The sequence below is a fragment of the Cloeon dipterum genome, chromosome 3 (genome assembly GCF_949628265.1).
Source record: "Cloeon dipterum chromosome 3, ieCloDipt1.1, whole genome shotgun sequence".
Taxonomy (NCBI): domain Eukaryota; kingdom Metazoa; phylum Arthropoda; class Insecta; order Ephemeroptera; family Baetidae; genus Cloeon; species Cloeon dipterum.
This window is the reverse complement of record NC_088788.1, coordinates 33190571-33216413: the sequence shown is the minus strand read 5'-3', so window position 1 is coordinate 33216413 and position 25843 is coordinate 33190571. Positions and strand designations below refer to the sequence as shown.

General features: G+C 39.4%; 2 protein-coding genes across 2 annotated transcripts in view; one reads left to right on the top strand and one right to left on the bottom strand.

The window, feature by feature from the left end:
• Positions 1-25843, top strand: part of LOC135940836 (zinc finger protein 574-like) — a 135203-nt gene that overhangs the window by 29286 nt on the left and 80074 nt on the right. The window lies entirely within an intron of this gene.
• The window catches only part of LOC135940837 (tetratricopeptide repeat protein 39C-like), a 102885-nt gene continuing 100881 nt past the window's right edge, over positions 23840-25843 (bottom strand). The window contains exon 11 of the mRNA XM_065485922.1: positions 23840-23951. Within this exon, the coding sequence (XP_065341994.1) occupies positions 23868-23951 (84 nt within the window). The 3' untranslated portion in view covers positions 23840-23867. The remainder of the gene's footprint in view (positions 23952-25843) is intronic.

The following is a 25843-nucleotide window of genomic DNA, read 5'->3' as shown; positions in this document are numbered from 1 at the left end:
AGGTGCGGCAATTATTATACAAAATTTACTAAAATTGTACATAAAAAAGACAATATTTAAAAATTGTTAATTTTTTAAATATATTATTAATATATGGTATATATGACGGCGTTTCCATATCTATCATTGTGTAATTTTCTCGACTGTAGTTGTAATTTTAAATGAATTTTAAACCAATCTATTATTTTAATATTGTTATAACTGTAAACTTTTGTGATGTGTTTAGTGTAAATATCACAAAAATGTTCTTTTTGCAAGTTGACTCGCTGATAAACTTAATATGTGCAATAGATACAAGTTTGTACACTTATGAAGCATTTAAAATTTTCTCTGCTTTTAATTTCAATTTTCCACGTTATATTTCAGTTGTGATGCGAACAAATCGCTCAATACTGACATTCTGGTTTTTGATTATTTTATTTGCATTCTTAGGAGTGTTCAAATATTACACAATCTTGAAAAATATTAATTTGTAATTGGAGAAATAGGGTAGGAGAGAGTCTAAAACATGATTGACAAATAATAAGCCTATATATACTAATAATTGAATAAAAAAATTGTGTCATTCAAAAACACAGTAGAATGTAATGAAGGAAATAAAATTCAATTTTGATTTTTATCCCTATTTTAGGTTCTGCCGTGGATATAACGCGTCAGAGAAGCATGGGCTGGCGATTGTCGCGCGAGTGGCGCGAATCGGCGCGACTCTCGGCCGTGAGAATCGTCGCCTTTCGCATTTTATTTCAGCTATGCACGGCCATCTCGGCGTAAAGCGGCTGCAGCAGGCCCACGGCTGGCTAATAACACGTAATGGGCCTCGCACATATTTCCCAGGCAGGCTCGCGTGTCGCGTTACACTTATTTAATTATTACTAATGAACTGTAATTAATTACTTCGAGGCCTGCCGACAGCAGCCAGTCCGCGCGCACGTTGCTGTGTGTGTGTGTTTGCTTAAATGCCTGCGCTTAAGCTTTTTTTCCTCTCTTTTTCGCCTTCGCTGAGCACAGGTTGAAATCGCCTTTTGAGGTTTCGCGTAGCCGGTTTGTTTCATTCCAAGGGAGTCGGGTGAAAATAAAAATAAAACAGGATCGACGGAATTTTCAGCACCTCTCTGCGTATGTGTTTACGGCCAAGAGGGTTGCGCGGACGCAGCAATTAAAAATTAATAATTTCTGACCCTTGCAACGACACCGGCCGGCATCGGTTGGGAAATACATTTTTTTTCAGGCGCCCAGACTCGCTTGCGTATCGTTTTTATGGCGGTGATAAAGCCCTGTCTGATATAGCCATTTCGGGCAAATTGTCGGGCTGCGACTGCTGATTTGAATCTGAATGGAACTTTAATTGAGCAAGGCACGCAAAATTTACACAACCGCCGATGCGAGGGGAGATTCTCACCAGACCCAGAGGCTCTGCGATAAACTTCGCAGAGTGCTGGAATTTCGCAATAAAATTAGTCGACATGATGCGAAATATGCATGCTTCCCTCCCACCGGACGCACGTTTGTAAATGAAACACCTTTGCTTCACAAAAAAGCTGTGTAGAATTATTATTACATCATAGCCAAATTTTATCAATTACAAATTAAAATTTTCCTTTCAGGTACATTCATCCGGGGAAACCCCAGTTAAGTTGATTTGGGCAAAATTAATTTGGGCCTGTTACAGCGACCCATCATGCTTGGAGCACTGATGATTTGATATTTATCAAATGATCATTAATATATTAATACATTTTAAAAAATAATTTGCTACTAAAACCACATGTAAATTTGTATATAATTTATAAAAATTATTTAAATTTTTTTTAAAAAAAAATTGCTGAGGATATGGTAGTAATTTTATATTTGATACCATCTAACAGAAAAATTAATATCGTGCAGCTGAATTATGTTACAAATAATATTGCGAACCTTTTTTTTAAATTGTGCAAATTTTGAATTAAATTATTTTCTCTGGTAACAGGGTTCATTATCTATTTTGATCCTGCCTGTATTTGGTAATTTGGTGCCATCAAAAAGACATCGATTCGCTTTTTAAAAGGAAGTAAAGAATCGCTTATGAGCTTCATAAAACGTTCTTAATTACTCTTCTTGCACTCGATGATATTTCATCTGCAGACGACGCGGCGGACTGTTCCTCGGCAGCTAATCTAATCGCTTTTTGAAACCATTACTCTGCGCAGCGCACAAACAAAAACAAGAGAGCAGAGAGCGCTTGCACACGGCAGTAAAACGCAGCGTGCGCTAATTTGCCATTTGTCCGTAGCGCCAGGCAGCAGTCGCGATTCCCACGTGCACGTATGTAATTGCAAAGCGCAGTAAATGCATCTGCATGCGCGCACGGCGAGCGAAACACAATGATATGTAATTAAAAGCGAGCGTCGAGCATTAAAAAGTGGGCATTTAAAAGCAAATGCTCTCCCGACGTGGCTCTCTCTCTCTATCGTTTGCGCGCACAGAGACGTGCAGTGCAGCGGGAAAAGTGCATGGACAGAGTGCGAGCAGAGAGCAGCACAAAAGCTGGATGATGCACTCTGCATCGGCGTGCTGCTTAATCATCGCACGTTGCGCGCCGCCGTGTTTGTGCTTTAACACCAAAGCTATTTACATGTAAGCCTCATTACACGCTGGGTCCCTTTTTATTTAATGCCTCTTCTTTCTGTGCTATCACAAACATACACACACACTCACACGTATGGGTATAAAATAGCAGCAACAGCTATTGGCTGCACGCTTAAAACAACTGAAGCAACACATTTATAAATTACAACTAACCGCGCCGAGAGAGAAAGGACACAACCACAACAAAACAAAAGCGGTGGCTCACGGAAAGATGCCAAAGGCGTTAAGTTTTTTTTTGCAATAGAACAGAGGCTGACTTTAGAAGCGCCCTAGAAAATCTAATTGCTATTGCCATTAATTAATCATTGTGTAATTTAGAAACATTTCATCTAAAATGTTTGGAGGTTTCGATCACCTTTAAAATACATTAGATCTCGTTTTAACGTCTAAAAATCACAGAAGAAATCAGAGGGCACAAAAATTGATTCATGCTGTCAAAATCAAGTAATGAATCGTGATACTGAACATTTAATTAGACAAAAAGGAATTATATATAGACTTATATATTTATGTGTAATTTAATTATTGATTTTTTTTCAATAAAAATTACTTTAAACCTAATTAATGTCAGAAGTGATGGTGGTTCAAATAAAATACAGTTATTTATTAAGAATCAAAATTTCCTCCTTCGAATTTGCAACCAAAATTGATAAATAAATATCACAAATATGTAAATGATTCTTATATAAGGACACATTTTCTTTCGAGGTTCGCTGTATTGTGGAAATTGACTTTAACATTCATTCTGAATTTCAACGAGGATGTACTCTGTTCATACAATTTACACTATGTAAATGATTAAAAAAACTGATTTAATTTATAGTAATAGTTCGGTAGACTAAGTTTTGATTTAATTATATAATATTTGATTTTAAAATAAGACTCCGCAGCTCGACACATGATTTAGACGTTAACTGTTTAAAAGTTCTAAGAAAGTTACCCTGAGAACAATAAAATAAAATAATTATATATCGTATCATATTTTAATTTCCATTTATCGAGACAATAGCTACATGCAACCTTAAACATAAATGGATTTATCAAGCCAAGCGGGCATAACAATAAATTAAATAGCAAGCATTTAAGTTGTTTCTAAGGTTTGTGCAATTTTTCTTTCCGTTTAAACGTTTGCTCTTTGTCACAAACTAGGTGCAATCACTCACAGATTTAAGACAAACTTAATTTAAGCATGATTCTCGTACGTGTTCTCCTTTTTAATCAGCTGCATTGAATCAAGGTGTGGCGCTATTCTTGTGCTGGAGCAGGAATGGCAGAGGTGACGCGGCGAGCAACATTGTTGCAGCCGTGGAATAATATCGAATTCATCAACTCGCATTTCTCAGAAATCACTTCCAACCGATTCGGTACGCCGTCCACAAACACGCGTGAGAGCAGCGACGCCGTTTTTTGCTCGGCTGCGCGAATTTCCATCATCCTCCTTTTCCTTTTTCATTTTATTTTCTCTCTGGTATATATACAAACACACACACACACACTTTTCGCAGTAGGTGAAGAGGATGCTGCGCGACGGCGGCGGCTCTTATTATTATCATCGTCATTATTGCCATTATGGGCCGGAGGAACGAAGCTGCCGTGAATTTGCGCGTGATTGTGTAACAATGAGCGGTGCGAGGAGTTAGCAGATGAATGTGTGTGTGTGTGTGTGTGCATTATACGTATATATACACGCCATGTGTGTGTGAGAAATTCGCGAAATCCCTCTTCTGCGCTGCGGAGGTACACTTATTGCGGCGGCAGAAGGCACCGCCGCGCACCTGAACTTTGGTGCACGAACAATGCAGAGGCAATTTTGATGGACGGCCGCGCAAAATGCGTGCACCGAGTTGGGAATAATAAGAATGCGCGGCGTGCGGATATATAGAAGAGAGAGGAGCCCTTTGTGCGCTCGGCTCGATGGAAATTGAGCACGGCGGCAGTTGAATGGAACCGACGGCACTCTAATCCGCCTCTGCTCTTTTCCACGCGAAAATGTGTGCGGCTGAAAAAAGGACGTTGCCCGAGTAAATTTGCGTTTGATTGGCTAATTACTCTGCTGTCGTTTTGCGATCTTTGATGGGAGATTTTAAATGCTGGTCGCATTTTTTTTCGGAGTTTTTATCCAGCAAACAACTGTTTTAATCGACTAAACCTGTCTTACATCGTCTGATAATAAAAAGTGTCAAGAGCCGGTGAAAATTGCCAATTTTAAGTCTATTTTGCATAGATAACAAACTATCTATAGTGGGACGAATAAAATATTTACAATAAATAGATAACAAACGAGGTAGTCGTTGGCAGATAATTCCAATTTCAATTCGTTTTTATTTCTCCATAAGTCATACTATTTTATTATTGAAATTAATATCTGTTAAAACTTCCGATGAAAACCCAAATTTACCAGATCAAACGAGTAATTTGTATAAATGGAGAGAATTGTAACTGCAAATTGAGAAGTCAGATCAAAATTTCATTACATTCGATTTTGATGAATTTGATCTCCCACAAAAGAAATTTCAAACAACAAAAATCGTTTGATTGAAAGTTGGAGAGATGAACAAATATCGAAATAGTTCTGTAGCGGTACAACAACGCGGTCCTGCTTTTTGTTGGAAGCCAACAATTGTCGGCGGTTTGAATTATTGTAATTTTGCATTATTGTTTAACAGCAGAAAGATGATTTTAAAATAAGAATTCAGTTTTCGTCCGTCAGCCACACGGTGCTGACGTGATTCGTTTAATTGTGCAGAACCCGATTCAAAGGGGTGAGTCCAACCGTCAGTTAGCAAAAGAATTTATCACTTATTATTGTAAACCATTTCAGTTCTTGTATTTGATTAAGCATCCGATCGGATTTCCAACTGTAACCAATCCACGAACAAAATTCTTAATCTGAATTCATCGGTCTTCATCATTTCAACCCTCTTCATTCTCCCAAAGTTCAATTTTTTATGTATAATTTCCATGTCAATAATTCGAATTTTCAACAGAATATATATTTATGAAAATTTTCTCTGTTGCTATTGAGCTTGAAGTAAAATCAATCCCAAAAAGTGACTTTTAGAGAAATCACAGATTTTGTTGAAACTGGGGAAATTCAAGCAGAACACAGTAGTGACGATGACGTCCCATAGAGATTTGCAAAACGCTCCAAAAATACGCCACAAGCACAATTATGCCGCGCACCATAAAATTTTGCTTGAAGAATAATCAGGCTAGAAATCAATCTGCATCTTGCGTCGTTCGAGAGCCTCGCCCCCTTCGATCAGCAATATAATTTCACGGAGATTTGTGCACAAGATCGGTATGGCTGCAGAAAGTGGCGAACAACGTTTTCATGCTCGCATTCGCGATCGTATCTTTGGTTTTCACCGATACACGAAGGGTCCCGAGCGCAGGCAGGCTTTTAATGACTAAATTTCGCATCACGAAATGAGCATTAATTTCGAAAAATAACATAATTCGCTGGCGCAAAAAGATTTACGCGCTCTTTCGGCGGCAAATTGTGTCAGCCGGTTGGGCATCGAGACAGAGCGAGCTCTTTAAAATGCAAATTAAGAACAAAATCTTTAGCTAATCGCCGTGTGCGAGAGAGCAGCAACAGCAGCAGCAGCAGCGGCCGCCTTCGCACAGCGGGCGGAGAGTGTGTGTGGATGTGCGGCCGGCGGAATGGTAATTTATGGCCCTTTTTACTTGCTTAGAAAAATGTAATTACATTTTTGCTCGAATTTGCATTGCTTGGGAGGAACTGGCTCGGCTGCTTTTCTTTCATTCCCGCGCTCTTTGTGCCTGTTTTCTTTTGCATGCAGCCAGCCTTTGGATGGACTAATTAGTGCTCAAATTACTACCTCTTCGCGTCTTGTGTGTGTATGCGAGAGAGAGAGAGAGAGAGAGAGAGAGAGAGAGAGAGAGAGAGAGAGAGAGAGAGAGAGAGAGAGAGAGAGAGAGAGAGAGAGAGAGAGAGAGAGAGAAAGAAAGAAAGAAAGAAAGAGAGTTTGTAGTGCAAAGTATATGTGTGTATATGCACCTCCGCCGCCGCCGCCGCCGACGACGACGACGACGTGCATGCATGTAGTACTCTTTGCGTCTCTGCACTGCTCGTCTGTTTAATCTGCACGCTTTTTTGCCTCTCCTTTGTTTTGCTTTCATTCGGCATGTGCGAAAAACTCTCAGGACGTGCGCACATACTCGAGACAAGCATGAACTTTTAATTGAAAAGCAGATTATGCTCATTAATTGTGTTTTGTTTTTCATGATGAGCTCTCCACCTTTTCAAGTTAAAATACTGATTGTTCCGTTGTGCTATCAAATTTGCTTCTCATTATTTTAAACTTTCAATTTGCAATAATATATTTTCAACGTTTTCTTCAATAATAAAGCCGATCTTATGAATTGATTTTAAATTAAAAATTAATGTATTTTTGCAGTGGTTTAAAAATTTATTTTTTTTTTCTTTGTGGTGCATATAACAATTTTAATTACCTTTACTGACCTAAAGGTACAGTTGATGTGAATTTAAGTCATCTTTAATGTTGTTTGTTTATTTTTACTGGTATTTTACAGGTTAGACCTAAAATGTTCTGTTAAGACGTTTAATTAAATTTTCCATTTATTCAGCAAAAAAAGGAGTTAAATTAACAATTTGTTTGAGTAGAATCCGTATTAGTGAAATTATCTGATAGATGGATTTTCCTGTGGTTAAATTCTTCCTCCGCAACAGAGTTTTCAAGAGCACAAATTGTGGGTTGTAATTTATGTGTTAGTGTTACGTAATGAAATTATTTTACCAAATTTTCAAAACGTTATTATTTAAATAAATAAACATGCTTGCTTAAAACAGCATCTTTCCACCAGTGCAGATTTATTATTAAAATTAAAGGAGAAGCAAATAAATCAACACTGAAAGGTACGACGATGATACACTCACAAATTGAATAAAAACCTAGCAAAGGTACGCTTTTTGTCCGTGCAAAAACTAGAGATGGTCCGAATCATAGCGGCGTATCCAAATTCGGAAACAAGCATTGTGCACCAACGCACCGGAGCGCATAAAATGCTGATTTGCAAGCAAAAAGCCACGGGATCGCAGAAATGAGAAAAGCGCAGCAGCGAATTCGGTCCACGAGATATCGTCGTGCATCTCTTTCTCTGCTCTTTTTAATTGCCGCGCCACATAGAGTTGGCTGGGGCTAATAAATAACGACTTAATTAATTGTTGGCCAGTGATGCGCAAAGTCTGCCGCGGCAGGGGGGCTTCCAGAAAAGGAAATTTCGCCTCGCCGCGATCTCTATTCTCCGCGCGGCGCGCAACAATCTAATATTGTGTTATTGGAGCTGCAGCGAAGGAACGACTTTTCCGTTTCGTCCCAGGCAAGCGAGCGCGGACGGAGCAAATCGCATGCATCTGGCGAATCATCATCTCTCACTCAATTATTCGGCGTGCATCCGCCTCCAAAAGGTGGAAATTTCGAGCGGTGCGTGCAACTCGGCAACGGCAACAATCGCCGCGCCGCGCGGCCCCGCTTGTGTGTACCGACTCAAGCAAGTAGTGTGTGAGCATGTAGACACACGATAAAATGATGATGATGGTGATGAATTAAACAGATAAGGCTCTCCCAGCACAAGAAACTCGGCTATATAGAGAATACATATCGCGCGAGCAGAACGCAGGCAGGCGAGTAAAAAACAAAGCAAACAAAGCATTAGCTCCACTCACACACTCACAGCTCGAACATGTGTTGCTTGGGCGTTTGATGTCGGCACTTCTGCGTCCATAATTAATTTGAAATTACATTCCAGACTAACATGATCAATTTCGGTTTTAATCTCTCAGCTTGAACGGAAAAGGAAGAGTGATTTTGTAAAATATTGTTTGAGCTTTGAGGGGCAAGCTTGAAACAATCTACTCATTTTTTTTTATTGAAGTTTTAAATGTTGTTTCTTTCTTGGAAGTTATGAATAGTATGTGTTAAGATGGTAAACAGGTAATGATAATAATTTCCCAAGATTAGATAGAGCTGGTTTGCTTACATTGCTAAGGTATTCTTCGCAGTTTCAAGGAATTGGGAGAAAATTTAGCATTTCAGGTGTTCTATACTGGCAGCCAAATGTCAGAGATGACAAAAGGTATACAATTTAGTGACTTTGAAATGCTTAAATAGCTTTTTGCTGGTTTCCGTACCTTTCCAGCGGCATTAGGGACAAATGCCAGGCGACTCAATCAAAAACCTTGGTGCAGGGAGGCGAAAAGGTGGCCACAATTTGGCCCAAGCTCCTCTACGGCCTTCAGGCCCCATGTTTTTTTGGTTAAACAATATTATAAAAGAATTGTGCGTTATAATTTTGAAGAATCATGTCATTGTTTGTTTGGTGTTGATTTTTTTTGCTAAATACAACTCTCAGCCTTTCGTGTTACTGTTAAATTTTTGTCTTGAAAGCTCCAGAACGCCGAAATTATTAGTATAATTTATTGCATTTTTACGAGAGGAAAGAATGTTCTGGCTGTTCTGCCTGTCTGGAAACAAACGCAACTGCAATGATTTAATTGCATATTTCACGAGACAGCCTCACAACTCATTTATAATTACGCATTGCTCGCATATTAGGGAAAAACGTCGCTCGCAAGATTATCTACCATCTGCAGAAAACGAAATTATTTTAAGGTCTGCAAGTTCATCACGCACGCACACGTCAGGAATTTTCAGCGTTTCATGCTCGTCGAATGCGTCAGGTGCAATTATTTGCTCCAACGCAGTCAGTTAATTCCTTTACATTTTCAACACCGGCAAATCCTGCTATATACCATTTATAAAGGTGGGTGAGAAAATTAAATAATTTAGCACTCACTGTTAAGCCTCATGTTCTACCGAAAGGATTTTTTTATTAATTTGTAAATATTTGAACGAACTCCAACAAGAGGAAGATGATAATAATTATATATTTGTCATAAGAAAGCAATAATTTTACCATACTGTATATCTGTAGATTATTTTATGTTCAATGAAAAGGAGGAAATAACTGATCAGTAAAGAAACTTAGTCAAATTTTCTTTTACTTGTTCTCTGGTTAGAATAAACGTGTTTGAAAATCTCCGCTGAAAGTCTCAAATACTGAATATTTTTTTTTTATAAAACGGAACAAGAATCTTTAAGATAAAATCCGCGATTTCGGGGCGAAGACGGTATTTTCATGGGAATGAAAAATAACGAATGGGCTGTCTGCCGAGCTCTGTGCTTTGTGGCGGCCGGGCGAAACCCAAACCGGCCGTTTTTCGTTAATTACGCCTGCATGAAGCATTATTACTCGCAGACGCCGGTGGAAGGAAGATACGCACGCACGAAAAGGAACGCGAACGGGCCGCGGCGTGGCGAACACAATATACAAATGCGTGTCCTTTGACCTCAGGCGGCGGCGGCTGCGGCGTCGGTGCTCCGTTTCGCACGCCGCCACAAAAAAGAGTTTGGCTAGACATGGTGCGTGGATGCGTGACGCTGCTGCCTGCTTTATTTTATGTTTCCACATTCGCCGCAGCCTCTCTCTCGCTCGCTCGCCCGCTTTTATATTCTTTACACTTCGAGACCTTGAAAGGTGAACTGGCTCGCTGCGTTATTTTTGCCAAGGGATTTTTTCTATACATTACAACAACGCCTAAAGCATGATCGTGATCATGTAACTTTTTATATATATTATGCGCGCGAGAGCATTATTTTTTATCTGGCCCGCTCTCCCGCGTGTACATAGCAGGCCTATGTACAGGTACATAGCAGGTCTTTTCTTTCTCAACGCAGCAGCAGCAGCAGCGTTTTATATCCGGGCCACGCTGCTGAACTAGACGCAGACACGCGGAGATTGCAATCATCACTCTCGTGAAAGGTATGTGTCCCGTGCCCAGCAGGCCTCGGTCGCTCCGCAGCGAAAAGAATTTAATTTTCCTCCCGTCGTCGCATTTGACCCCGGCGTCAGATTAAATAACAGCCAATTTTGGCCAAATGCGCGTCGCCTGATGGAGCGTTTCGGATTTTTTCGCTCACCAACAGCTGTTGGCACCGGAGAAATAATAATTTAATGCTGCGCACTCTCCTATACCCGAAGAGATAATAAATAGCGAAAATGCGCTTTCCTACTCACATATTATTGTTCTTGAATATTTAAATTAACTCTTCCTAAAGAGGTTTCCGAGGAAGATTCCTGATGATTGTGAAAATTTCCAGGATTTGGAACTCAGCAAGTTGATAGAAATATTTTTTAAGTGGTTGAGAAGCTTTGAAACCTCTCTTTAGTGCAATTTTAATGATTTTAGATTCAACTCACTGAGCTCTGTCGAATCGACACCAAATTTGATGTCCAAGACCAAAAGTAATTTGATTTTTAGTTAAAAACTTGAAAATGCGAGCTCAGGATTTTAAAATTTTGCTCAAAAGATTTTATTTTTTATTTAAAAATTTGTGTGAATACTTATGGGTGGTGTTCCTCTGTCATTTTCGAGAAATACAACTTCAAAAACGGAAAACATGATTTTTCACCTTTTTTTTGTGCCTTTTGCGATTATTGCCAACTTTAAATCGTTGCTCCTAACAATCAGAATTGCAAAAACTAACCACATTTAGACTCTTTTTGACCTCCATGACGAGCTGAAGGGTTTAAGGGCTGCTTACACCCACCCCTTTCAACCCCCATGCTAAAATATTTCTATAAAGTGCAAAATAATAGAAATTGGCATCATTATAAAGGTTTTTACTTTTCCACGGCTTTTTAAATATAGCAATTTATTAGGGGTAGAGGGTACATAACCCCAAACCCATCAGTTTGACAGGGTAGATCATTACGAGTCTAATGGTGGTTAGTTTTGCAATTATGATGATTAGAACCCGAGATTTGGAGTTTCTTGACCTCATGCAAATTTTGTCCTCCGACGCGTGACAATTAGTCATTAATAATAATTATTTCACCATTGTAATTCCTCTCTCAATTTATTTTACTTGCTTCCTAGTTGCACAATAAGTTACTCTTTATTCCAAATTGAATTGCAATTTGTGGAAGAAAAATCTGTGAATTATCGAATGGTACGTTGTCAATTGTGATTTAATGCTTGTTGCAATACCTGCCTCCAGTAAAATTAATTCATGATTTTAAATAAATATGTGAATCAACAAAAACTTTTAACTGCATTTGATGTGTTAAAAAATAATTAATTTGAATGGTGAGTATGCAGATCGTGATCCCACAACTCTCAAATTGCCGATGGAGGAGTTGGGAATATAGGAGATCCATTTCGCATGCGGCCAGTGCGCTGGTATGTCGTGTGTACATATTAAAATGACACTGCACATTGATAAACAATGGGCAGAAATTGTTCAAGCGACAACTCGCCCGCCAGCAGCTGGAAGGTACACAACGCCGAGCGCGGGCACACAATAAATTTCAGTTCAAATGGACGTACGTGGAAATGCGTACCACCAGTGGAGAGAACTGCGCGCCGGCGGTCGTTGTTGCGATATTTTTTCGACTCTGCGCGCGGCCGTTACGCTGCAGATAACGAGAACGCCGCAGCCACCGCTACCGCCGCCGCCGCCGACTGCGATTCTAAATTGAGAATCGGGGTGAATTGCGGTCGTCGAATACGGCATGCGCTTCTCTCCCCAAGTGAAAGTGAGAAATTTCCAAATTGGAGACATCAACGCTGGGGCGAGTGATTTTCTCCGTCCAACACGGAGATTGATGCACAAATTTTGATTATGCAGTATTGTTTGTTAATAGACAATTTTTCTAGGTTGGTATTTATAAAATCGATTTTTTTTGCTTCGGATAAAGTCAAAGTCATTGAAATATCTTGACCACCTGACTTGCTTAAATGAGATTTACAGGCCAGCAATCAAGAAAATTTTGCATTGTTGACAATAGCAAGAAGTTTATTGTTAGTGAAATTTAGCAACATTTTATCTCAACGATGTGCAATAATGAAATCAGGACCGACCAACTCATAAATTTCAGATTCTATATTTTAAGGAAAAAAACAAGCACCGGAAAGTCTCTAAAAATTCACGAGAAAATTTAGGAATTCCTCTCAGAAATTATTCAATGTTTCGTGCGTGTGAAACAGTATTGTGAGCTTTGATGGGAGATTGAAATCACTGGAGCGCATGTAAAGTCTAAATAAATATCGACTGGACGCAGAGATGTGTGAAGCGGTATTCCCAGGACTCACAGACTGATAGCACGTACAAAAGAAAATATGCGGTATTTGCCGGAGTGATTGTGCCAAAAGTACACGTTGGGCCGCTGCGAAGAAATCTGCAGATCAACTGACCGGGCAGGCCGAGCATCAAGAGTACGTACGTCTCGCAGCTCGCGCGCGTGCATTGCGCCGCTCACCATCAAGATCGGGTCGCACACATTTTGCCAAAGTGCGATTCACTTAGACGATAGCCAACGGAAAATAACTCGCATTTTCGACTCCATTATCGCAGCGTGCGCATCGCTAATTGCAAGTTTGCCCAGACGCGGGGCACGTATTTTTCTCTCATGAGCGGTGAAAAGATTCTGTTGACTTTAAAAATTGTTTGCTTTTCAAGATGATCGGACGAACGATTCCCACAGTGAATGAAGCTAACTGTGTTTAATAATTAGGATGTGAGCTACCTTTAGCACTAATTAAATTTCGTGAAAGTCCTGAATTTTAAAATGAGAGTGCTGCAAATTTGAAATTTGAAAATTCCTATGTGTCGGCGTGAGATGGAATTTTAACCCTGATAAATTTAATGAAAATTTAATAAATAATGATCGAGAAAAAGTGGGAAATGAAAGTAATCCAAGTTTTATCGTGGAAAACAAGAGGTGCTGCATTTTATCTTAAAAATTTTGAATTAAATTTAAAAGAAATATTTTAAATCGACAATTTTAGGCCATTTTACTCTTAGCAGAAAGTTTGAGGGGTGTAGAGCTTGAAAATGGTGTGTGCAAATCCTGGAAAATTGATCTAAATCACAATTAATAGGCCAGAGGTGGAATTGGTTGTGGCTTCAATATTCAAAATTTATTATTTGTAAGAAGGGGAAATTTATTTAATGATTAAATTGAAGTTTATAACCCTTTGGTTAGGCCATTTTTTAATTCGAGTAAACGGAGGAAATCAAGCGTTCGCAAGTGCTTCCTGAATGAAATATAAGGCTGTGTTTGTTTGCAGTTAACTATGAAAAAGCAATAGAAGGTGAAACCCATACAAAGAAGACATATCCGGGTATTTTCCTTGCACGAAGGAAATTTCGTGAAATTTGATCCGAAAAAAGGCAGTTCTTCAAAAATTCCATTAAAATATCCTATTTAATTATTCGACCTAGATCAATATTAAAGTTATTGGTGCATTTTGTCCTACACTGTAGAGACAACTCAAAAATTGTAAAATCGAGAAGGGAATTCAGGTTAGTTCTCTGCATTAAAAATTGAACGATCCGGCACGCTAAGTGCCTATTAGCACCGAAAAGCTAACTATCTCGTTACCAATTAAACGCACAAAAGTTTAATTTGCAGACGCAAATCTCATCGGCTGCGCTGTTGAGCAAATACGCTCTCGGCGCGTATCGCCAGAGCTCATTCGCTAAATATATAATGTATGTGTGTGTGTGTGTATATTGTGTGCCGGGCCCCAGTCATGCGTGAAATAGGTTCCGAGTATATGTACATGAGAACTCTAGCAGGCGAGCGAGCACACCTCATTGCCATCACGGCCGGCTCTATTGTTACGTCACTCATCCGTAATTGTTATTATTAAATCATATTTACTACACGTGAGCAGAGCAAACAGCCAAGAAATCTGCTGCGTGGCCTGTCCCTGCGATATTGCAGTGCCGACCGACCGGCCGATCCGACGGGGCTTAGTTGTGTGTACGTATATCAAACGCGGATATCGTCCCATCGCTCGATTGCACGCTCGTCCGTAAATTGCGCGAGCGCAATCTGATGCTCCCGCTCGCTGCCAGACGGGCGTGCTTTGTCTATAAATTCTTTCCGCGACATTAAAAGCGCAATTAAAATTTCTGACACACAACAAGAGCAAATGGCTTTTAATACAAGAAAAATGGTCTGGCTTCTGCAACGATGCCAAGATATTAAATATTTATTTATATCTTAATGGAAGAGTTGCGACTTTCAATCCTATCAGAAATACTACATGACTCTTAAATTAACGTCGCGCAAATTAAAGTTCTAAAACATTTTAGCTCTGTGTCAATTGGAATTGTGATGTCGATGAAAGTCTTTCTAAATAATGGTTTTAAATAAAAACGGCAAATGTTTGTAAAGAAAAGATGCTTTACACCGCTTATGGATTAGTTTGAGTTTTGAGTGGAAAATATTGATTATTTTCTTGGTATTTTGAGTTTATTTAAAACGAAATGGTATAAAATTTTTATATCTCCTTTTTTATAATTATGAACTTATTATTTATTGATGGGTTATTTATAGAAATATTTTTGGTGTTTATTCACACATCTAACAAGAGAGCTTAAAATTTCACCCAACAAAAACGGTTCAAAATCATACTCTTTTGTCAGGGGAAAATTGAATAAAAAATTATCTTTAAATTCTATGATACTTAGTGCTGATTTAATTTTTTTAAATGTCCTTGTCCTGTTTTTTTTTAATCCAAGTCAAATTTAATCTTGTACAGCGTGAATCTAGTACCGTTTTTCAGAAACAGCTCTTCAAACTAAATTTTTCTTGAAAACCCAATTTGGTTGATTTATGGCTTATGGCACTGGCCTGCCTCTCTAAAGCGCTAAATGGAGCAAGAAATTGGTTTTAAAACTGGAGATAAACTTGAAAAGGAGAAAGCTGTGCGAATATAGCAATAACTCATAATTTTGCGTTTTCAGCAGCAGGGGCATTTAGAACTCCAGCACAGCGGCGTGCCGAAATCGCGAGTCAAGCGTGCCGCTGCCGCGCGGCCAGCTTTTTGTGACAGAGAGCACCAGGGCGTCACTCACTAAAGCTACACTCCTGTGTGGCTCCTTGGCGCGGCTTCTTCCCTGGGCGCGCGATACGCTCAATGGCGAATAAAAATGTTCAGTTATTTGGGCACCCGTTGAGCAGCAAGGAGTGAGGAAGAGAGAGAAATTTTGCTGGCACCTGTTGAATGCGATGCTTTTGACAGAGCTTATTGCCGTGGCGGAGTGAGTGAGAGAGAGTGTGTGTGTGTGAGAGAGAGAGAGAGAGAGAGAGAGAGAGAGAGAGAGAGAGAGAGACCCGCGCGCATTTACATACTGTATTATAGTGGAAAGAGCGAGCGTACATATTTCACCGCCGCCGCGTGTGTTTGTGTTGCTCCGACCTGCTAGCTCAGGGGTGATTTGAGCGCGGTTGTAAATGGATTCTCGGCAAGAGGAACACCACTTTGTCGATATTAATTGCCTCTTTTGCAAGTAACTGTGTAAATAATACATTATTGATCAATAAAAAATAAAATAATTTAATATTAGTAAATTTATTTAAAATTGCAACAGACGATGCCCTTTTTTCAAATCAAAAGAGGAGCGATTATTATATTTGGTCTCCCAGCTGCAAGATGCCCATCCTCTAAATGAACACAGATACCACTAAACAAAAAAGGCTTTATTTAAATTTTCCTCGCAGGGTGGAAAGGAGTAATTCAGTTTGAAGTAAAAAGCAGTCATTTAAGCCAAAGCAAAGTCCAAAATGGGCAAAATACAGTCATTATGTATGCTAGAATATGGGCTCACTTCGGCTTCAACCTCTTAGAAAGGTCTTAGTCAACTTGTTTTAGTCACCATTTCTCACATGGCACATAAAAATCGCTATAACAAATTGTGAGACCTAGCAACCATAAAATTAAACATATCGCACTCCCCAAAAATCATACGCTTTAAATCAAGGGAAATCAGCTTTTCGAGTAATTTAATTTAGTTTTAAAAATAGACACAAGCGGGAAAAATTGCTTTTGTTATCAAAGTTTTGGAAATATACATGGCAAATAGTGTTCGTGCTTACATTTTTCAGCAGTACAGTAAGTGTCCCTGTGCCATTCTCTGCCAAAGATCCGTGTCCAATCGAGACCTCTCTCTCTCTCTCTCTCTCTCTCTCTCTCTCTCTCTCTCTCTCTCTCTCTCTCTCTCTCTCTCTCTCTCTCTCTCTCTCTCTCTCTCAAGGTTTACTCATAGGTTCCTTCCATTGAATTAACTTTTCCAAATCCAATTAGAAATTACGATTTGTTTTGCAAGGCACTTACGATATGTAACGTATGCAATGGAAACGAGATGAAATCTGCTCGCACCGCAGAGAGGGGCGCCGCTTCTTTTCTTTTCTTTTCTTTTCGCAAGAGTGTCGGATATTTGAATTCGGCCTCGACGCACACACCGCAATTCATTTAAAACACACTTACATGCCTCATTGGGCGCTGCCATTTGCATATAAATACACATACGCTCGGTCGGTTGGTACACATTTCACCGGTCAGTGGCGAACATATCGCCGATCTTCGCGGCCGATCTTTCCTTACGACTTTCCGCCGGGCATTACTTAGGCTGCTTTTCTCCATTAATTGCGTGCGCCGCGATAAATCGCATTCACACTCTCTTTGATACGCAAACCTGGCAAACATTTATGCACGCTGCATTAAGTGCCAGCGCAGGCCTGATAAATACGTGGCTTGTGTGCCGACGACGAGAGGCTGCATATAATTTTTAATTGATGGCGCGGCGTTAAAAGTGCGAGTTTGCTGCTCCTCCATACCGAGAACAGCAGAGATAGATAAACGAGAGCGTTTTGCATATTATTTTCGCCACGCATTGCACTCCTCGGGCCCGAGTTTGTTGCTAATTGGCTGTAGCTCAACCGGCAGATACATATGTGTAGAGCGCGCAGACAGACATTGTAAACGCTGGCAAAAAATCCCCCATTCGCTGCCACTCGTAGTTTACTATCTTCTGACAGTGAGTGGCGTTGGAATAATCGATTAGCTATAAATGTTCTCACACTTGCAATGAATAGATAATGCTGCGAATTGCCAAGATATCAATTCAAATAGGATTGAACCACGCAAGTGGAACTTGGAGTTGATTTTTTTCTTTCTTAAAAGAGATCTAAAAAATAATTTTCACCCTCTTTTGGCCATGATTTCTTCAAACCTTTTATTTTTCCGAACCGAATAAAGTTCCAATTAACTCCAACCCTGATTAGAACATTTCTTTATTTTTTATCTTTACAGAGAATAACTTTTATTTTCTGGGATCTGTTGATTTGATATTACTTTTGACTTATCTTGTTGGATTTGCATCACAAAATGAAAATCGCACTGTGTAAATTTCAAAGAGTTATTAAAATCATTATATTTAATTTAAGATGACGTCTTGTGATAGTGGGTTAGTTGAAGTACAGCATTCATATTTGACAACCGTACATGCAGATTTCTCCTCGATGACAGTTGTCAAAACGGCGTTTTCATAAACAAAACGGCGTTTTCACGTATAAATCCTTTAGCGTCCGACATCTAAACTTCCAATCTAAAGTCTAGATTACACGTAAATCGTAGTAGAAGCTCATGAGCAACCTTTGACGAAAATAAGATCATGATTTTCTTTAGAGCCAAAGGATTTTTTTAAAACAACAGAACAATCAAACTCATGATGGTTAAAAATAGAATAGCAAGAAGAACGTGCTTGCTGATCATGTTCTGCAGTAGAATAGGATTCTGGCCAGAAAAATATACCATTTTTTAGTCAAATGTTTAATTTTAGCTTGTGGTTTTTGTAAATAAATAATTTGAAAACTTCAAAATTGAACTGTCAGTTGCAAAAAATTTTACTTATTGCTTGGTAAATAATTCATGCTGTTTGTTAATCCCAAAACCGTGTAAAATCCAAGATTCGGTCTAGTTTCGTGAGTTCCGGCGCAATTTGCCACGTACACCAGCCATTTCGCCACAACCAGACAGGCCGAACAATAACACGATGTGCGACAGTGACACCCGACACGTTCATTTGCACCAGAAAAGTTGACCCAGCTGACATTCCGGCGGCCGCGTCCACACATATACATATACATTCACGGCCGTGTCAGGCTGGCAGGTATAATTTGCGCGTCGCCGTGACTCTTTATCAGCGCGACTGCATCTTCGGCGTAAAAGGAATAATAATTAACGCGCGCGCGATAATTCAGCAGATAATATTCGCTTTCAGAGAGAGGCAAATGAGCGAGATATGTGCATGTGTGCTGCTGACTGAGTGAGTGAGTGAGCGGCAGCCGCGGACTCTCTCTTGTGTGCACACATGTGCGCTGAATGAGAGAGAATAAGAGCGCGACAAAAGCCAGCTCTCGTCGCTCGCACACAAAGACACAAAGAGAGGAAATCGCAGGAGCAGAACGACATCAAAAGTGTGGCAAAATCAACCCGCAGTCATTTCGGCTTTTTTGCGCGTCTGCCGACTCGAGTCGCGCGCGCGGTCTCCACTGCACACTCTTGACTCGCACCCCGTTATTTGAGACAGAACCAATTGTGGCCGGATTATTTTTTCCTCTGGTCAGACTAAGACAAAGAAACGATTTACTATCTGTCTCCTTTAAAACAGAGTGGATTGTGTGCATCAATGATACATTTTTTTTCTCTAAATTAAATAAAAGTCGTTTTTTGTTTCCAAACAAGCTCCTTTCATTTCATTTTGGAGATTGCGAATTTTATCACTTTCCAAACCATTTGTTTAAAACAAATTTGTCAATCTGGTCAAGCTCTAATTTTTTTGTGAGATTGTAGCCCAAAAAGTCATTACAAGAGGCTTCATTTAAATTGTCTGGCTATAGCTTTTAATCAGAATAGTGAAAAGAAATAAATCACCCTTTTAAGTTTTTTTTTAATCTCAATCGCGCATGTAATCAGTTTTATGGTAATAACACGACGAGAGAAAGTTGAATTAATACCTGGTTTATGGTATTTGATTGTGGTTTGGGGGTTGTATGGCCAGAACACTAACAACCCACGAAGAGAATTAATCTGAAAGTTGATTTCGACTAATTTTGTTTCCCAAGGAGGCGAAACATTCAAAACTCAAATTTTAGGGGGTGGAAAAATCGTATGGGTGAGTTAAGGGTTGGGTTAGTGTTGCACTTGAACTAACATACCCTCATACACATCCCCTGAAAATTTCATAACGATTATATGAAAAATATTTAGACTGCAGTGAGAAAGCAATAATTGTAAATGCCTAGGATGCGTTCGCTGCTGTTCAAGTACGCACATTTATGTGCAACCGATTTTCTCGAAAACAACGATAGATGGTTATTCATGTTAATAAACAACATTTTTTCGTAAGACTAACCATTTTAAGGGGGTGGGGGGCACATTTTTGGTACATTTAATTGAAAAATTTGACCTTGAATTAAATTACCTTTGACCTACAAAAACATTTCCTTGTGGTGAGTTTTTAAGCGTAAAAAGCTGTACAGAGTGGTGGAAATTTCATCCTGATATTTCAACTACTGACCGAGAAATCCTACGATATGGTTAAAAAAACATATAACCGAAAACACTCAAATACTTAACCTAAGTCTTTGTTGCTTCGATCCAGCCGTTTTTATCGTCTTTATCAATTACATAGGTGGCTAACACCAAACACCACTAACGTAACTTTTAATTTTATCTACATATGATTAAAGTTACCCCTGGGCGAATTTATTTTAAATTATTTAAACTTGTCTAACTACATTAAGGATCAAAGCGTAGATTTGCAATCAAATAATTTAATATTTGCTATAAAAAGAATTAATAAATAATTAAATTTGTAAATTAAAATATTTACAAATGATTTTATATAATCTTAAAATTAAAAACTTATTATATTATATTAAAAAAATTTTTATGTATACAGAATTATAACTTTGTATGTAATGCACTTTCAGTAAAACATTGTCAAAATTGAAATATTAGTGACCTGCCATCTACCATCGTCTCAGCATCCACACCCCGGTGTGTATTACGAGAAGGCTGCGCGAAAATGTAGAAAAAATGGTAATTTCCTCCCACGAGCGGCAGTTTGCGTTCGTTTTTCTCGGTGCGCACGCGGCGGGAATGTGTTCTCTTTTCTTTCTTTATTCTTTCTCTCTCTCGGAGGCATTTTAATATTTTCGAACGTGTAACAATATGCGTGTACGTGAGCGTGTGTGTGCGCGAAAATAAAACCGGTTTGCGTGTATAAAGTTTAGCTCGCTCCAGCATAATATCACGATGATGTGGTGTGTAATTTAAATATTCGCTCTTTAGTCTATGTGGCAGAGCTCGCTGCATTCCCAGGCAGGTCCATATGCATCCATAATGAAAGACACACACACACACACACACACACACACTGAGTCGTCGTTAATGCATGCAGGCGGCAGATGCTGCTGCTGCCGTGCTGTCCGATCCATTCCGCTGCCAATTCATAACGAGACGATAATCAAGACTCGAGACTATACCCGTTTAATCGAAAAGGGAAAATTTTTCATATTCTTTTTCTTTCGCGTTTTTCCCTTCTCGCCTTCGCTGATTTTTCAACGGCTCGTGACTCTCCAATAAAAGTATTCATTTTTTATTGCGACCCGGCGAAAAATTCGTTGGAGTACAGAGCGCGGCCGGGCTTGTAATTTGATATTTTTCCTAATTGAAGATGGATGTAAAGTGTATAAAGGCGTGCGTGTTAAGTGGTTCGGTTGGTCAAGAACGAGTAAGACAACGCTGATTGCGAATATCAGCAAAAAATTCTTGCTTCTTATACGCAATCGTCTCATATAGCTTAAACGGTTATCCGAATTCATTAAAATTAATGAGCGTTTTTAATACTAGTATAATATACATATTATGCGCCATTTAAAGTTGAATTTGGGCTTCATTTTGGCTGTAAAATGCCATTTCCATGATTTCTGATTTACAATGTGTAAGACAAAGAGGAAAAATCAACAGAAAATTTCATTAGTAATCCATTTGCCATTTTTATCTGTTAAAAATAGCACAATTCATGCAAATTGGGGAACTGCTCAACGAGAAATGATAATGAGAAACTCAAAAAGATCTTTGTTGTCACTGCACAGGTGACACTGTAATTTATTTTAGAAAAGATGAGGCTGCACACATTGCTTGCTTATCAGAAGAGCTGTCTCCTTACTAAGAAATCAAGGGTATAATATCAGGGTTGATTTATCCAAATCTCCACTATAACCTAACTCCTTTCAGAAAAAATCTTGATATATATCGTAGCTTTGAGTGTGCAAACGAGACTTTGGATTGGAAATTTGGATGTCGTACTGATTTGCACGTGCTACCGAAGAAACCGTTTTAAAGATTGTCGGCAAGATGAAAACTGAATATCTGTAAATAACTAAACAACCACAATTATTATTTGCCAAGATGTCATTTTAAATTAATTTTGGCGATATTATTCATACTTTAAAATTTCATCAAATGGCATTTAAATTTTTTAACCAAATCCAATAAGACAATATATCAGATCCATAAATCACTCCAACCAAACAGATACCACTTTCAACGGCAAACAAGATTCTGAATCAACACATCATTTTATAGACGAGTCAATCAAGACAATATCTGTCATAAAAACGAAGCTATTGCTAATTTTAGCAGTTACAAGTTTCCAATTAAAACAGAAAGTTTACATTAAATCAAGCCAATAGCATTTCCATTTCCCCTTGTAACCAGAAAAAATAATCCAAAATAAATTAATGATGTTTTAATTTGCTTGCTACCCGGAGATGAGTGAGATGAAATCTTCCTTGATAACCCGCATAAATTCTAAGACAATTTAAGTAATGTTAAGAATTTAAGAATAGTTTATGTAACTTTTTTTCCGCAGTGCAAAAAACAGTTTCCTCTGAAAGTTGAATTGTGATCAGCAAAAACGTAAAAATCGCCTTCCCGGATAATTCAATTAAACAGTTAATGTGTACGTTATAGCCTCTCGACGTAATTTCTCCAAGTAAACACCATTGTTCGGTTGAATTCGCATTGCCGTGCGATGCAGGTTTCTCGAACAACAGCCAGTAGCTGCAAAAGAGGGATTAGTGATGCTGTGGAAAAAATTCAATCGCTGCACGCCGAGACAATAAAGAGTTGTGTGCGCGCAAAGCTGGTGCGCTCATATCGAAGAGCTCGCTGCATTTTATAGCGTGAGAAGGTTGCATTTTTATATCTCGTTTACATTGTTATAACCACCAGCGAGTGCATTTAATACACCCATACGGTGCACATGATACACCATAAAACGTGGTCAAAAACCCGCACGCTGTGAGAGGAGCACCGGCGATTTTTCTGCTCTCACTCGCTCGCTCGCTGCAGCGCGTCCCAGGTAGAGGTAACCACTTGTGTGAGCAGCAGACACGCAGCGCAGCAAGGCAAAAACGTGCAGCCGAGGAGAAAGAGCCGAGCAAAACACACACACACACACACACACACACACACACACACACACACACACACACACACAATTTACATTGAAAAAAGGGGCAAAAGCTAGTCTATCTTATATTACCTTTTGTGGGAGTATCTCGTTGCCCTGCTCTCTCGGTACGCCGCCGCGGCCGGCCGACCGGCGTTGCACATTAAGGTGGAAATAAACTTATGTATGTGTTTTTAAGTCACTCTGTCTCTCTCTCTCTCTCTCTCTCTCTCTCTCTCACTTGCTGGCTGGCGGTGCGAGCTAAAATGTAAACTTGCCCAAGTTATAACATAATCTCGCGTCTGGCATCTTAATATGACATCACCTCTCGCACTTAAATGCGCCAACCTGAACTGAGGACTTCATTTTTAGTGATTTCATTGCGCGATCACTGCATTTAGGACCACCGCATCGGATTGTCCGGCACTAAAATAAACCTTTTATGCAGTGTTACTTCTTTTTTCTTCGTGCACACCAGTTACAACAATGGCTATTTCACAATAAACAAGGTTTTTGTGCCAGACAATTCAATGCGGCGTGATTTTTTCTTTCCGTCCTGCGATGCGATACCTGTGCTCACATCAATAAACGGCGGTTCATTTGAATCCACCACAACAATGCAAAATCGCAACGCATTGAAACATTCAGCATCCCTTTCTCTTATTTAATTGTAAGGAAAATGCTGCACCGGCCTGAATTTTGAATCAATAAATAGGTTTTTATTTATTTTAATATGGATCATGGCTTTTTTAAATGAATGAGACACTTTTTCGTTCAAATTAATCGCAGAGTACTGGGCGTTTATTTTTCCTTGTTTCACCTACAGAAATTTCCTGCTCCATTAGTTCCGGCTGCTGGTTGGATCCACGAGTTTCCTTTCCCGTCTGCTTTGGCCTTACTCTGCAAAGAAAATAAATTTTCATTAAATTATTTGTTCTACAAAAAGAATTAGTTTAAGAGAAGCAGCAAATAGTTGTAAAATTGATTCTACTAGTGTTGCATGCATAATTGCGTTTAATAAATTATTAATTCGATTAATTAATTAAATTACACTTATTTTTTAAACTGCGAAACTCTCATTCATTTTGGTTTAAAAAAGCGACAGTTTTTATGTCAGTCGAGGGTGAAATTCTTGAACAAAATGCATCAACTCTATAGAGAGTATGCATCTATGAATTTCAGTTTAAAATTACTGAATTTTATTTTTAATCATGGTTGTGATGTCGGCGTGATGAGGCACGTCCTCATTTTCTTGTAAAACAGTTTACCAGCGTCGTGAAATCAAAATTTAACGCATTTTGCTGAATCGCCGAAAGAGCGAACGCTCACTTGCGTTTTGAACAGCTCATGCAGGCAGGCTGTGAGAGACGTCGCGCGGAATGAGTTCGTTAGCCACAAAGACGGATTGCATCGTTCGAGCATATCAATTTGAACGCGCAATCTCTTTAAATTCGTTACGAGCCGCGTTCGCTTCTCTCTCACACACACTCTTTGGGTAAAAATAAACGCGCACTTGCACTTCTTGCGCACAAAAAGAGGCAGAAAGTTGCTAATCATGCACCGGAAGCGTTTTGTTCTGGCTCGCGAGAAAAACAGCGCGGCCGCCGCCGCCGGTTTCTTGAGCGCGCCGAGACGCTTTTTCAGGCGTGCACAAAAAGAATCGCACTAATTTATTTTCGCAGACGGAAAAACAAGGCAAACACGACGCGCACAGAGTGCATGCACGGGCTCCATTCATGAGAAATTTGCACGTTAATTACGGCATTAAGTGCGCGCGGCTGGCCGAGCTGGAGGAACGCGCAGTGGGTGACTGAATCCGAATTCTGCAGACACAGACGCAGGGATTCCCGGTGCTTCATTAAATCTCGCGTCCTATTGTCAGCGCAGCGTGCTAAAAATGTATCTACGACCGTGTGTTGCGCTCCGGAAGCAAAAATCGCCGGCCATGGTTTTTTATTCAGCGGCTGGCAGGCATCAACTAAGCATAAAATTAACTATAGGTAATTTATTAGTTCTTTAAATGTCTAATTTTAGACCCATGATGTTCCATTTAATCCATATAGGTGCTTCGAGATCATTTTACCGTCTAGGAATTTGTATAAAGAATATAGTAAACTCTTTTGGCAATCAAGTGGATATTTATGGGATATTTTAATCGTTTTTAGACATTTTACAGAATTGTCAAAATTACTTTAAAGCGTTCTTTTAACGTGGAAACCTTCCTTGTTCAATATTTTGCCTATTTTAGGTATTGTTTCAACAATTCTTGTGAACATTAGAAAGAAGCAAACCTTTCTCAACTAAAATACCCGAAATTTGGCTTCCACGCCGATTTTCGATTTTCGCGTGCAGGGGGCAACAAACGCACGCAGTGGGACTTGACTGAAGGCAAGCACAAGGGAACTTATCGCGTTCGGCGCGCCGATCATAACAATAAAAATAATAATAGTCATGGTGGGTGAGTATTACTCGTCTTTTTTTATGTGTTTCTTATTCTTACCAGGATGTCACGCAGAAAAGAGCACGCGCGTGATTTACCGTGTGCCGGCGTGCAAATACCAGTTCTCAATTTACATCATCTCGTTATCTCCACCTTCACTCTAATATGACTCGATCTCCGCGGGCCAGCCAGCATTATTTTATCCTGCGCCGTTCGTATTCAATACGTCTTCGTGCCTTGTTGTGCGAGTGAGTGCACCTCGCGCGCGCAATTTCATTTTATTCCGCGCGCGTCACTTATATCCTCGCACAAATACACACACACACACACACACACACACACACACACACAC